A 16,479-nucleotide genomic window follows, 5' to 3' on the forward strand; every position below is an offset into this window, starting at 1 on the left:
AATATCTGTTATAATTAGAAATTAAAATTACTTACATGCACTTATGCGAGTTATGCAGCTTGAATGATGCAAAACCCTTTGTGACTCCGACTCGGCGTCCACCGGACCCTCCGATTGTTCGACCTTACCAAATCCGATCATGTGTTTAAGCTTTAAGGCTTCAATTTTGAGTGACATTATGTTCACTTGAATCTTGCCGCTTTAGTACGGACAAGTTTTGTACACTGATTAAGGTCTATGACTAAAAACATAAAACAGTACGTTTGGTTCAGAAATCAGAGTTCAGATTCATACAAGATGAAAAAAATTCTCGTCAAACTTTGATTTGGTTGGTCTTTCCATCTTTCAAAATTTAAAATTAAAGAAGTTAAAATATTTTATATATTAGGTATCTACTGTATCTTATCACCAGAACTTTTAAACATTATCATAAAAATATAAGTGGTAAATTTATTGGAGTTTTATATATAATTCTTATTTTTTTTTAAATTAGTGATTAAATTGTATTTGAGGATTTAATTCTTATTTATATAAAATAATTCATTATTTATTTTACATTCATTAATTACCTATTATATATTTTCTAAGTGTGTTTCCAAGAAAAATTATTTAAATATTCTTGTATTTTTTTTAGGTCAACCTATTGCAACACATTCAAAAAAGATTAAGTACCATAGGTGGGTTCTTAAACTCCTTATTTACAATTTACTGTGTAACTTGTTTACCTCAAATAGTAATCTTAACTCTATAAATTTTAATTTCTGTGTGATAAAAAATATAATATTGTCTTTTGTTAAATTTAAAGAATATATAGGTAAAAATAAATTAAAGTAGGTAAATATGCATACATGCTTAATTGTAGATAGCAAGTTTATTTTTCAATCCACTTAAATTATTATCAAGTGATTATTGAATTATGTATACCGACATGTTAGTTTAATAATTCGCTGTTTAATATCAGTCCATAAAAAATTATTAAATCTATTTAAAGTTTCAGTATTCATATTCTGCAAGAATCTGTAATACATTCTTCATATTATACTATACACTGTATAAATAATCAAAATAAAGTATATCTAAAAGAGTGTCTATGAAAAACTACAAAACAAGAAAAATTATCTACATATTTCTTTGACCCTTGGCTTATTCCAAAAGTTAATAATAATTTGCAATCACTCAATCAAATCTTTTCTGCATCAGTGGTATTGTCATGAAACTATATGAATAACATGTTAGTCTTTTGTTGGGGCAATGTATATACTTTAACAACATGAACCCAGAATTCACCCAGAAAATGTTCAAAACAAATATATTATGTAATTCAAAATAATTGTTAAAATATTTTTAAGTGGTAAATGTACTATAACATAAATTACTTTCATAATCATACCACAGATTGAGAATGGAGCAACCACTGTCAGGTTATTTTTAATTTTATTGTATCCAATTTCAATTTTATTATATCCAAATTTTACAAACACTTGCTGAGTTTCTTGCGCCCATTCTTCTCAGGTCTGAGGCATTTCCCAAATGGGTGCTGGTTTTTCACATTCAATAAGTGATATCATATTATATTTTGAATAAAATATTTAAATTTAATTATTTAAAATATTTGAATTTGAATAAATAAAAGATGTTGGTAATGAATTCAATCTGATGTAAATATCTCATGTTAACTAGTGTGTTAAAAATGAATGTTGTAATGTATTAGCAATTGTTCACAATGCAATATTAATTTAGATGAAATTCATATAATAAAAAAATACTGTTTCAAAAATTAACCATGTCAGTTAACAGTGTATTTTAGGGTCATTTGATATAATACACTAGATACTGTAAAATATTGGTTTAACTAACTAACTGAATCTTCATTCATAACAATTAAGAAAAACAGTTAATTAAAGATGAACTTAAATAGTTCTTTAAATAACTGTGTTTTATAAACCTGTACAAAATTAAAATCTTTTTCTATACGAATTAAGTGAAATGGCTAGTGTATGAGGGTTGTAAATTGTTTTTAATTCCATGATATTTTTTGATAAAATAAGCAAAAAAAATAGTTTTTTGATTCAATTTATTTGACATGTGACATTTTTATTATACATACCATCTAAAATGACAAATGTCACTGTTGTCTTTTTTGCTATCTGAAGTACAAAAATAAGTTAAAATACTTAATACCTACTTGTTTATTGCTATAGGTTGATAGGTCCACCAGCTATAAGATTAAGACTTATTGCTATAATTGAGTATTGGAAGAATCCACTGAAGATGAACATGGAAGCTGGTAGCAAGATGATTTGTGAAGAACAATCTACATCACTTTCTTTGAAATACTATTCAAAGGTAGGAACCCAAATATTATTATTTTAAATTTAATTGAATATATTTTATATGATATACAGGTACATAAATGTAAATTGTTTTTTATTATGATGGTTTTTTATAATTAGGCAATTCAACATTAGTGAATAATGTTTAGTGATAATATAAATTCATTATAGATCTAAGATTTTCTAATTCACATGAATTACTTTTTTCATTGTCATTTTATACACCAGTGTATAAAATGTATTCTCAAATTGAATCTCTCTAATATTTAATATACATTTAAAAAGAGATCTTCATTATAAATATTATTAGGACTTATCATATTCATAAGAATTCAATCATTTTATATATTTCATAATATATCATATACATCACATACTGCATCATTTATTTATGGGAATAATCTATGAAGAAATTATGTTTATTCCGGTTAATTATTAATTTGTACCACTATACAATTTTTATGATATATATCAAGGTACATACTTATTTATAAAGTTTAAATTATCATGATTCAGGCTTTACATGTGACCATTTAATAATTGTTCACGGCTTAATATTTCGTTGTTTTAACATGGGGTGATTTTACTATTGATTTTCTTAACTTAACCCTTAAATTCGTCCAAAGTTTAGGTATTATAAAATTAATAATTATAATACTAGATAGGAACCTATATAAAATTATTATAACACAATGTTGTGTTAAATTCAAGGATTGACTTTATCAGCAATCTTTGTCTACGAAAAGCATAGTAACCAACCATATTGCGACCAGTACCTCTTAAATCTGGACATTGGTAACTAGTCACTTGGTTTATTACGTCTAGAATCTAGGTAGATTATGAAAGCTGTGAATACGTCCAAAAAAAAGCAGCAAACTACTACTTTCAGCAATGCACAACACTAAAACAAAGTGATATACATATCGCCGGTGGCTGGTCCGTGATGCACACTAAAGTAATAAACCTGGCCTGTTTTTATGCGTTGCCCAACAGCAAAATGCTCTATGTAACGCAGCAGATGTTATCTATGTTTAGTCATTATAAAATAATTAAAAAAATTGAATTATAAGATCCTTCATAGGTGGTGTTACATTCATAATATTATGAGCTACGTTTTTGGCCGTGTTTAACCTATACCTACGTCAAACGAAAACTGCATACTCTTAATGCTTAGGTATCTACCTAATCTAAACGGAAGAAAATTAAAAATATAATTTCTAAACTACTAGGTTTGTATGATTGTAATTCAGAAAAAACGCCGTTAGGTTTATGGGCAAAAAATCCATCCAAAAGATATCGATTTTAGGCTTATTTTATTGTTTTATGTAGACAGGTACGGTGGTTGTCAAAATATATTAAACAAAAATGGTGGCAAGTACAATATTTTTAAAAACATTATTTGGTAAAAAATTGTATTGCGAGCGATCAAAAATGCGAACTACAAAATAATAGTACCTAATTAATAATACGAGTACTAGAAGATTTTGCAAATGCTGCACCTATGAACTAACATTGCAACATTATAATGTAAAATTATGTAAAATGGAACGAGAGTACAGTAATATTGAACTCGTAATCAATTATGTACTATCTACATAGTATTTATTTCACATCTTGCAATAGTTTTTAAATTTGATTCGTGAATATTTCCTAAAATAAAATAATTTATAAGTATTTAATAATAAAACACAAAAAGTTTATGTACTTATTATAGGTGTACGCACTACATTGTACAGTCTTCAAGTCTTCGACCAGTAACTACTTATTAGTATTCTTGAAATTTTAATTGCTACTAAGTAGTAAGTGTAATTTACTAACTAGTAAGTAACTACACTTTACAGTACTGAATACTGCCTATTGCAATGTGCATTATAATAATTATTACTAATACGTAAGTACCCAACTAGGTACCTATGCCGTACGTGGTACGTAACGACTTACGAGTACGACGTAGATTGTAGACTATTGAAGTATTGACTATTGACCATAGAGCTTTTCAATATGTGAATATGTTGCAACTTGCCATATTTAAATTCATATTCGTGCATATTCCTATATAATTAATTTTTATTCGTCTAAAATAGCCTTTTTTGAGGTAATTTTATATTTTCACAACGATACATATATTATTTACCAAGATTTCACAATGATTTGTAGTCCACATTTTGAATTCCGATTATATTCACATTTCAAGTTTCAACCATTGTTCACTGTTCAGAGTTCATACGATTTTGTTGTAGAGGATATCATTTAAAGGCCTTTTTAAGGTTTTAAATTCTTGTAGCCATACAATTCTCAATTATTAAACGCACAAATTATCTTTAAAAATACCAAATTCTATTTACCCCTATAATCAATATAAAGTTATGCTTTAAATTATTTCACAACTTAATATAAAATTGCAGATTTGTCTTTACCGCGCAAGTACTCTTTTTTGGGAGCCGATATATATTTTTTATCTCTTTCTTGCATACAGAACACTCTGAAGCTGAACGCTCAGTGAATATCTAGCGTTTGGTTCGGTTTACGCTGTATTTCGTCACTAGAGTTATGACAATAGTATCTGCTGAATCCTTGGTAAAATAGTGATTTTGAGGCTAATTCCGCCATTGTTGTTTTAAGTCGCTCTTGTCACTGTTTTGTTGATGATCGGTAAAATTTAATGTGCGTTGGGCGTTCGAAAACATTTGCCAGTTGTGTCTTGTAAAGTGTTGTGGAAGTGTATCATTTCCTGTGCCATATCGTACAGAAACAAGGAACTGCGAATGCTAGCAAACTCTTGTTATCACGTGGGTTAATTTTAGAATGATATCAATTTTAATGTAATTTTAAGTATTTTGCGTTGTTGTGAATTGAGAGACCACAGTGATGCGGTTGTTTATGCATAGGCCGGCTTATAATCGGTGTATAATTGTGTTTTCAGAAGCGCGCCGACTCTTATCGTAGTGCGCCTCGCCTTGGCTGTCTATATAGCCGGCGGGGAAAGTTAACAGAGAATGACAGCAGTGAAACATATTATAGTGATTACTTGTGCAGTCACGCAGTGTTAAAGTGAAGTGTGGTCGTGTGTTACATAAGGCCGGTATGCTCGAACCTGGGAGCCCGCCCTGACGCGTTTGCCACCGCCGTCCGTGGCGGGCGACGCTCTATGTCATGGCCCCGGCGCTCACTGTGGCTCCAGAAATACTCACCTACGACGAGGTCGTGGAGACTGAGAAACGACGGGCGCTCGCGTCCGTCAATAACCTCTCTTCACACATGGAGGAGGATGACATGGGCCTGCAGAACCAGCCCAGCTTGGCCAAGGACTCACAGGAGATGGAACAGATCCTAGTTGACCTAGGTAATAGTGACATAGGCCAGACTGATTTACTCCAAGCTATCAAGACATTAGAGAGTGGTGGTGATGGTCTATCAACAGAAGAACCTGATGCCATATTCCCCCTGTCTGGTTTTGATCTTGCTGAAGTTGGAGATTCAGAAAGTGATGCTGCTGAAGAAAAAATAAAGTCGACACAGTCAAGATTAGAACGCCGATCTGCATTTCTGTTGCGAAGATTAAGAATTTTACAAGCAAGATCAATCGGCAAGAGAATATCGGAAGAAGCAACTCAAACATTTGAAAGTTGTACACGTGGGGCACGAAAAGATGGAGTTGGGAGGAAAATTGGTGTTAAAGCATTTATAAAGAAAGTAGAGACCACAGCAGCTTTACAGGCCAGTGCAGCATCAAGAAGTGTACCGGGGCCATCATATTACAATGCTGGAAGCTCAAAAGGTGATGTGTCAAAATCTTCGTCAGTGGGCATTGCATCAGGAACCTTAACTGGATTGGAGGACACAGCGGGTGCTTTGAGATCTCACTTGTCAATAGTGAAACACCAATTGGATTCAGATGCTACAGCATCATCTTCAGGGGCCGAAAGTAATGATGAGGCAGTACCATACACTAATCAAACTCAGCAGCACATGCCAATGTAAGACATTTTATATTATCCTTGCTATCATGAAAACAAAGTTGAACCAACAGATACCTCCATAAAAATAATGTGATTATGATGTTTCAAATAGATAAATAATTACATATTTATTAAATAATCATAAGTACTATTCCTGAAACATAATTCAAGGTTATTTATATGCTGGATTTTGATAATCTTATGATGGTTAGGTGTGAAATAGTTGCTTTGTTGGAACTCAAATTATTTTCTTTAATATTTAATTCTTCTGCAATGTCTAGAGTCAGACAGAGAAAGGTGTTTTTTTATTCACAGCTTTTCTAAAGAGAATCTGTTTCAAAACAACCTACTAGAACCAAATCTCTTCATAAGTTTTCATTATGTTTTCACATATACATTTCTTTATGAGAAAAAAAGATATTCACTTGATGTTAAATGATACACCATGCCCATAACAATACAGTATGACTCATTCTTGATTCAACCCATAATTCTGAGGGGCACACAATTGCTTTCATCACTTGTAACACAGATGTAAAGTCTTATTAGACCAGTAATGTAACTAGCTATTAGGTACCCTTTAAACTGAAACACAATAATGTTTACACAATATCGGCCTGTGCAAAGAACTCTCCCAATGGTAAGCTCTACAAAAAGTTTGACCAAGGCCTTGTGATCCCTCAGGTGTGGCATGAGAATATTGATGACAGTGATCACTTTGTCCTTCTTTTTCATAATAAAAATATTATCTCTATATGTATGTATATGCCTAACAATTTGCAGAGATGTACAATGTATATCGATGGTTTTGTTTAAGTATAGATTTGCTAGATGAAATTAATAACATTGTTTTTATGAAATATGCCAAGTTTAATGAAAACACAAGCAAAGAGGCTATATGTGATCTTAAATGCAAAGATATAGGGTGTGCAGATGTACACTATTTTTGAATGAAAAAAGTAATGTAACAAGCTGTCTGATTTAAGTGAAACCATCTGCCTTAATAGTCTGTTTTAGTTCACCAAGATATTTTTTTATGGGTATAGAAAAGTGTATCATATATTTTTTTTTTATGAAAATAAGGGATGAGACGAGCAGGATGGGCAGCTGATGGTAATTGATGAGTCCTGCTCATTACAATGCAGTGCCGCTCAGGATTCTTTGAAAAACCCCAAAAAATTCTGAGTAGCACTACAACTGCACTCGTCACTTTGAGACATAAGATTTTAAGTTTCATTTGCCCAGTAATTTCGCTAGCTACGGCGCCCTTCAGACCAAAACACAGTAATGCTTACACATTACTGATTCACGGCAGAAATAGGCGCCGTTGTGGTACCCGTAATCTAGACGGCATCCTGTGCAAAGGAGCCTCCCACTGGTATATATTATAGTATTAAGGCAAAACAAACCTATATGTGTGTTGTGCTCATCATCATATGACTTGCAAGATTCTTTAGCCCAAAATAAAAATATACATTGAGGAATGATTTGATGATGCAATAGTTACACAATTTGCATAATCTCATTGAACTGTCTTAAAAATACATGTATGTGCCATTTTGATTGATGAGTTTTTGGAATCTTGTTGGAGTGACATGATCCAGTTGTGTTGGATATTTTGGGACATCTGCCCAATCCTCACCTCCTATATCTCGAAATATTTCCATGATTATCGGTCCTTAGCTGCCCTCATCTAAAGTATAATGGCAATCTTGAACTAATAAATTAAATTCAGAATAACCACATGCTTAGTTTTTTTGAGATTAATAAGACATTCAGCTGATAGTATTAATACACCCTGCCCATTACAATACAGTGCCACTCAGGACTCTTGAGAAACTCATACATTCTGAGTGGTACTATGATTGTGCTCATCACCTTGAGAAATAAGGTGTTAAGTCTCAATAGCCCCGTAATTTCACCAGCTACAGCAGACAATGTTTAAACATGACTGCTTCACGGCAGGAAAAGGCACCATTGTGGTACCCATTATCTAGCAGGCATCTTGTGCAAAGGAGCCTCCCACTGGTAATACACATGGATATTTACATAAAAAGATGAATGTTGTGTTTTATCACTTAATATGTCTTATTAAAATAACCATAATTGTTTAGTATATTATTATAGTGATGGTTAATTGTATGTTCCAGTGAGAAGCGTGCACTGTGGTCATGGCAGAGGAGACGCGCCTCCATTGCCTCGCGCTGGGGTTGGCTGCAGGCCCAGGTGCAAGAGCTGGAGTACAAGATCCGCCAGCACAATGATCTACATACACAGGTCACACTCTATTGTTTTTTAATTTATTTAATAGAATGGGACATGATATTATTTAGATAGCAACGTGGCAATGGCAAATGAATTTCCTAACCAAAATTTCTTTCAGTTTTTATCCAAGTGCTCTTCCACTGAGCCAACTGTTCCAGTTCGAGCAAGTCATGCAAATTTGTATTTGATTTGTTAGTTAGACTGAATAATATGATGTGCTTATTATATTTTTGAATTTGTATTAGTGGTAAAATTAATTTTTAACCTTGTGATAATATTGCAAGGACTTAAACCTCTGATCTGCTAAATTATCTCATGAGATCGGTGACCTTGAAAACTGTAGACTGCTGCAAATCCAATGTGTTCTGTAGTTTGGGGAACAGGGTTCAATTGAACTTTAAAAATCCTATTAAAACCTGTATTATGTTATCTTAATGTCACTTTACAATGTTTTAAATGTTGTTAGAATAGGCTTAGTTTGCCAAATATTTTGTTGAGGTTTATTTCTTACCTGTGCCAAGTGATTACAAATTATAAGTGTTTATTATACTTTTACTAGCTGACCCAGCAAATGTTGTATTGCCGATATTAAAATCGCGATACAAAAGTAACTGTTGATTGTAGATGGGTGAAAATTTGAAGTTGTATTTATTTTTTAAAGCTGACTCATAATCAAGCAAATTTAAAAAAAAATGTCAAAAAAATTAAAAAAAAAATCGTGTGGACCACCCTTAACATTTAGGGGAATGAAAAATAGATGTCTGATTCTCAGATCTACCCAATATGCACTCAAAATTTCATGAGAATCGGTCAAGTCGTTTCGGAGGTGTTCAATGCTTAACACCATGACATGAGAATTTTATATATTAGATTATTATCTGTCAAGATGGAGAATGAAGTGATCATGTAAAGGTGTGATCATCTTCAGGTACGCTATAATAAGAGTCCACTGTCTATCTGTCCATTTTTCCATCTGTTTGTCAAAGTCCTGTATATCATCAACCTCAATAGGAAATCTTGATAGTGTGTCAATAAGTATTGTTCCAATATATTCTTCCTACTGTAGTTTCTGTGAAAGATACACGACAATTAGCGAGTGTCACATGTTTACACATAGTGCCTAGCCATTTGTTGATAGCAATGATTCAATTCATAATGTTGAGAAATTTTTAATTACAGTTTCTCAATATTGTTTGTTATTTATGGTATATCCTTTATATTTTTTTTGTTACTTACCCACATTCTAAATTATTCTAAAAATGTCTACTGCTTAATTAACTTGTTAAAATCATAATTATACAAAATTCCAAAAATACTTGAATTACAAGTAATTTAAATCTTGAGTCTAAACAAGAAATTAGATTAGACCAAGCTTAGAGTAATCTATACTAATATTATAAAGCTGCAGTGTTTGTTTGTTTGTTTGTTTGTTTGTTTGAACGCGCTAATCTCTGGTACTACTGGTCCGATTTGAATGATTCTTTCAGTGTTGGGTAGTCCATTTATCGAGGAAGGCTATAGGCTATGTTTTTTTTTTCAAAATTAGGGATCCGTAATAAAATTGCTATTTTGTAACACAAGGTGTAAAATCGAAAACCTATTTTTGCGTGCGCTGCAAAAACTATTGACAATAGAACAAAATGATGTACAGGCAATATTTTATCTCGGTATTTCCACGGAAACGAGAAAAACGCGGGTGAAACCGCGGGGCACAGCTAGTTGTTTTATAATTTTAATGGTAGTGATTGGTACTAATGATTAAAACATGTTTTAATTACTATTGTTGTACAATAACTAATAATATACATATGTTTAACTTGAAAATGTCTGCCAAGAATGGTAATTACAACATTTAACAATTTTAGGAGATATTGTAGAAAGTAATAAATATCCTATGTGGTTGTAAGGAATCTTTCATGTGCAAATTAGATTCGTATTTGATCAGTTTTTATAGAGGTAGGGTACCTAGTGAACTATTTGCTTTGAGAGTATAGGATATAAAATGCAGTAGGTATCTTGTTTTGCTCCTCTACCAATTATTGTCACATATTATGTCAATCAGACAGATAACTTTATAAGCAAAGTGAAATAAATATTTATATTGAGTGACAAACATTCACATTCCCAAATTCAACATCTCTAGTCAGTGGTAAATACCTAATTTATAGTAAAAATATATCTGTTTACACCTGGCAACTTTTATGTTGCAGCTGACTGAGAGCTGGCAACCATATTTTTTTCAATTCTTTAAATCTTTACATTACATATTTCCTATAGAATGACGTAAAATTAATTGAAAAAAAAAACACACTTGCAATTCACATCAGAAAATTAATTATAAGTACCAAAGTAAACTACAGGTCCTTGCGGCCAATGTTTTTTATAGGCAACCTATTGCTAATACATTGTATACTCTCGTATAACGTTCATTTAAAGTTAGTTTCCAGCTTAGCGAAACTCTCTAAGAAAAAAGTGATTCACTCAATTGTATGAAACGTACAGTCATTGATAGGTTGACAGCTGATGACGGCTATAATCTTGTGAAAAACGGAGATGGCTGATGTTCTATGCATCTGTTTGCTTTCAAACTTAGCCGGATTATACTACGTGGCCAATCGCCATACTGTAATTACTACTATTTCAAACATAAGTCAAATCACAAACTAAAATTAAATTTTTTCTTAGTCAGGCCTGCTTATTATGTAGTATTTACATCCTCTTTGTTAGTTTCATCAAAACAATAAGTACCTGCAGAATTCAGCGGATCATAGGCTATTAGAACATTCAACATGTTCGAACATGTCACATGGTTACAAGCTGTTCAAGGTCAATTCTGTGTTCACGTTTAGTTTGGCATTAATTTTTTATGCGCGCTCTACACGCTCGATTCGTACAGTGAAACTTATAATTATGTTACACTGCGAAAAACAGTCACAGTCTACTTCTAATTCAAATATTTTTATTCAAAATAAAATTAAAATCATACATTAACCAAAATTTATGAAGGATGCGAGACTCTAATTATATCACTAATTATTAGAATTCAAATCACTTATTGAAGTTAAAAACTACCACCCATTGACCATGTCTCAGACCTGAGAAGAACGGGCGCAAGAAACTCGGAAGTTACTCATTTAATGTCATCATCACATCATTTATTAGGAGGAAGAAATCCATAGTTAAATAATAGCCAAACCTGATGTAACGTCAATATTTGGACGACGCAAAATTTCTCGTGAGCACATTTTTTTTTGCCATAACAAAAATTGTACTTTAATAATTTGATATAGACAGAGTATCTCTTAGATATTTTATACGTCTAGACTCTAGATAGAGTATGACAGCTGTGAAAAGGTCGAGAAAAATAGACTTTAGAACTAACCTCTATTTTGAGCAATTCACGCACGCTAACATAGAGTGTCATACAAATCGCGAGTGTAAAACGTACCTTGTCACGCACACTAAACTAATATTTCTGGCCTGTTTTTATCGTTTGTCTAATAGCAATCTCAATATCGTTTTTCTAATGTCATATATTTTGTCATTTCATTTGATAGTAAGTTCTACGACTGCAACGAACCGTATTTTCACGAGTACGGATCGGATTGAGATCGGACGTAGTGCAAAAGCGCTCTTAGGGTTCCGTTTCTTGCCATTTGGTTACCAAACTCTAAAAATGAGATATTAATGCTATACAAACATGAAATGATTATTTTAATAACATAGATTGATAAGAAACGAGGCTGCAGCATATATCTATCAAAATATTATGTATACTTAGAAAAATATGCATAAATATGTTAAAAAGTGTGAAAATAAGTCATTTTTGGGAAATTCTGTTAGATGCTATAATAAGTTCCCCACGACCATAACATAATTGTCTGACAAAACATTCAAGATATAAATAAAAACTGTTTTAATGGGAAAAGGTTACTATAATATTAAGGATTATGCATATAACATGCATATCGTGAGTCTCAGCGACCCTGTAGCATCCACTGACATATTTTTAATTTACTTTTTGACGCTTTTGCGCACATTTTATGATATTTACAGATGCTTTTTGTAAGCTTACGTAAATAAAAATTATTTCATTTTTCTTTTTCATTCATTCAGCGATATTCGCAAAAAGGAAAGTTCTCAGCAAACGTTAGGACGTATAATATTCCTAACACTGATATTATGAACATAACATGCTACGTGTTTCGTATTATATGATATGTTGGTAATTACCTATACAGTTAGCGATATAAATAATTCAGTCAACAAAGTGAGATGAGATGAACGGGCGCGGAGTACTTAATTTATATTATGGCAAAACAACGTTTGCCGGGTAAGCACTTGTCTATACTAATACTATAGAGAGGAGAGATGTGATTTATTTATTTATTTAGGCCATCCAAACAGATTACTACAATAATTTCTTACCGAAGGTCTTAATTAAAACACATTTAAATCTTATTGCAATCCTATAGGGTCGCACAGCTTGAATAAGATTTTAAAATGAAATCAACTACAAAATTCCTATTCTACTTAATTATTTTATTTAGCTTATTAAAAAAACCTTATGAAAAATTCTTTCACTGTTGAAAGCTACACTGGGGTGGGGTGGGTGATATGGTTATATTATATTTTCAAAATTAGGGATCCTTACTAAAACTCCAATAATGTAACCCAAGGTGTAAAAAACTACCTAAATTACATCGCGAGCGCTGTGGAAAGTATTGATGATAGAATAAAATAATTGTACAACGACTTTGCAGAACACATCATTATTTTCAAAAATTTTCGCGATAGCATATGTTTTAAGTATTCTTTTATTTTAAAATTTTAATTGAAATGTCGCTACTACGTGCTCAGTTGCGTATACGCAATACGTGGACGAAGTCGCGGGCTAATAGCTAGTTAATAATAAACGCGTAAAATATAACAAAAATATTTTCAGACGATGCGGTGATGGAGGATTTTTTTTTATGAAAATACGAGACGAGCAGGACGTTCAGGTGATGGTAATTGATACGCCCTGCCCATTACAATGCAGTGCCGCTCAGGATTCTTGAAAAACACAAAAAACTCTGAGTGGCATTACAATTGCGCTCGTCATCTTGAGACATAAGATGTTAAGTCTCGTTTGCCCAGTAATTTCACAAGCTACGGCGCCCTTCAGACCGAAACACAGTAAAGTTTACACATTACTGCTTCAATGCACAATCTAGCCGGTATCCTGTGCAAAGGAGCCTCCCACTGGTGAATTAATGGAATATCTTTTTAATCTCGATATATATATGTATCAATAATATATATTATGCAAGATTGAAACCATTCTATTAAAGTTTAGACATACGCGCGGGGTGTCTAATTCACAAATCTCTTATCTTATCACGCGTCTACATTTGAGGAGGGCGTTAACCTATCTCCTCCGTCTGTTAATAATTACATTGACAATGTAATGGTTATTTAGATTGTGACACTCAATAAAATAAATAAATAATTGACACACTTTATTTATGATATTATTAATAATGACAATGATTTAATTAATAAAATAAACATTATTAAACGTACATAAATACATATCAAGGCCATGACTCGTGAACAAATTTAACATTATTAGTCATACAAATTCATACATTACATTCGTCATACAATAAAAATAATAGAATTTGCTAGAAACTGTCATAACGATAACACAATGTTAAAACCAGGACAGACATAAACTTATAATGCCTACTACTCGGCTAAGCCGAGTTAGTGAATCTTTTGTGGGGCGATGCATACGCTTTTACAACAAGATCCTAGAAAATATTAAAAAAAAAAGAATTACGTTATTCAAAAGAATTGTTAAAAAACGATTGTGTGGTGTGGTTACTATAACATAAATGACTTTCTTAATGATACCACAGATTGGGAATGGAGCGACCGCCCTCAGGCTATTAAATAATAATTTAACTGTACAATATTAATTTGTAAACTCTAATTTTATTATGAAAAAAAAAGCCCGCTGAGTTTGAATGTTTGTTTAGTACCCGGGGCCCCGTAGCTTATTATAAAATCGGCCATATTGCGTCGTCAAACAGTTATTACTAACAAAATTTAATTAACCCCAGCTTTGATTTCGCCTCGTACTTCGTCTATAGCTAGGTACTAACGTCATAAAACACTTAGGATTTTCGTACGTCGGTGTGAATCGAAGGAAACACGAATTGATAGTTTTATCTATAACCTAATTTTCGTAATCTATTCGCACTAATGTAATATATTCTATGGAGAAACACACATAGATGTCTATCATTGCATTTAGAAGGTAGTACTTTATTTTAGTAAAATTACTACTATTTTTTGCAAGACATATTAATGGTTTAGTTTGTTCCCTGAAAGAAGAAACAATTAAGATATTATTTTTTAATAAAGAAAGTTAATTTAGATAATGGTATTATGTTTATCATAATTATTAATTTAGATTATTTAGTATTAGTATCTGGACGACCGAGCCTTGCTGGCATTTTTAAGAATGTACAAAACTTGAACAAAAATAAAACTAATAGGACATCTGGATTCAAACCTCGGTCGGAAAGCAGAACTTTCCGGATCACCCAATGCCCCATCTGAGCTATTATAGTCTTGTATATAGTGGCGAAATTTACCTTTGTATTCTAATGTTATTGTAGGTGTTTCTCGTTAAAACACGGATAAAATTACATTATTTAAAATTGAAACCTACCTAGATCGATTTCTCGCCTCCGAAACTATCTGTATACTAAATATCATTAAAATCGTTCGAGCCGTTTTCGAGTTTCAGATTATATAAATATATATATTTATATATAAAAATTGCTCGTTTAAAGATATAAGATTTGATGGTTGTGAATGTGATAAACATTATAACAATTGCTTAGACGTCTGTTAGTCTGTTTTTGTAACAAACATCGTCCATTGACGTCATTTAAAAATCTTGAATCTTAAAACACTTGGTTGCAAATACGTTATGCGCAGTTATATGATAATGTTGGAGGGTTCTAGAACGAGTTCCTTTGTCGCAAACCCTGTCGCAGACATTTCCATGACCCATATTCATAATACATTAGTCATACCTTCACACTGAAGGCGCGAAGCTATTTTGTGATTTAGATAATAATCATGCATTATGTATCAAAATACATATCTCCCCTGAGTGTTATAGCAGGATAATTTGATATTTGTTTAATATGTTGGTTGGCTTTGGCCTTAGACATTGCTATGGCGTTGACGATTTACGTAATAATTTCTCTTAGAGTGTTATTAACAGAAATATTGGTAGATCAGAAACAGTAAGATCTGGTCTATATACTATCACAAAACGAACTATGAATTAAAAAAAAATCTTTATTGCATTAAATCCTATACCTCTTGGCGTGCATCCGTGTAGAATGGGATGTCGCTATGCCAACTTAATAGCTGACAGGCAGTATTTAGATAAAACCTTTAGTTGCGAATGCATCGGGCAACTACTAGTATATTCTACCATGATTTAGGTATTTTGATATGGAAGAGGTGGACTGCCGAACTTACAGGTCACCTGATGTTAAGTAACCATCGCCGCCCACATTCTTCTGTAGCACCAGAGGAATCACAGAAGCGTTGCCTTGGCCTTTTAGTGTACGCGTTTTTTGAAGATACCCAATGAATACTCTCCTATCTATATATATATACTATGTCGGTTATACACATTATGTATTGTTCAAAAATTTATTTATTTTATTATAAATTGACAATGTGTCAAACGCGAGAACCAATCACGTTGAGCGAGCGCTCAAGATTGGACCAGGATCGAATCACTGAGCAAATTTACCACATTATTTTCAAAACCGTGTAACTGACAAACCAAGTTTTAACTTAATTACCAAATCGGTGATAATTTGTGTAGTGCTAACAATGGGCTGATT

General features: G+C 32.3%; 1 protein-coding gene across 2 annotated transcripts in view; it reads left to right on the plus strand.

Moving 5' to 3' along the window:
* The first annotated feature begins 308 nt into the window (after positions 1–308).
* Positions 309–16,479, plus strand: part of LOC126974416 (KAT8 regulatory NSL complex subunit 1) — a 40,757-nt gene continuing 24,586 nt past the window's right edge. The window contains exons 1-4 of one of the 2 annotated variants that reach the window (XM_050821900.1): positions 309–328; positions 2,202–2,346; positions 5,257–6,310; positions 8,443–8,569. In XM_050821900.1, the coding sequence (XP_050677857.1) occupies positions 5,487–6,310; positions 8,443–8,569 (951 nt within the window). In that variant the 5' untranslated portion in view covers positions 309–328; positions 2,202–2,346; positions 5,257–5,486. Of the gene's footprint in view, positions 329–2,201; positions 2,347–4,813; positions 5,123–5,256; positions 6,311–8,442; positions 8,570–16,479 lie in introns of those variants that run through there. The other variant, XM_050821899.1, reaches the window with a different exon arrangement.

The sequence above is a fragment of the Leptidea sinapis genome, chromosome 32 (assembly GCF_905404315.1).
Source record: "Leptidea sinapis chromosome 32, ilLepSina1.1, whole genome shotgun sequence".
Classification (NCBI taxonomy): domain Eukaryota; kingdom Metazoa; phylum Arthropoda; class Insecta; order Lepidoptera; family Pieridae; genus Leptidea; species Leptidea sinapis.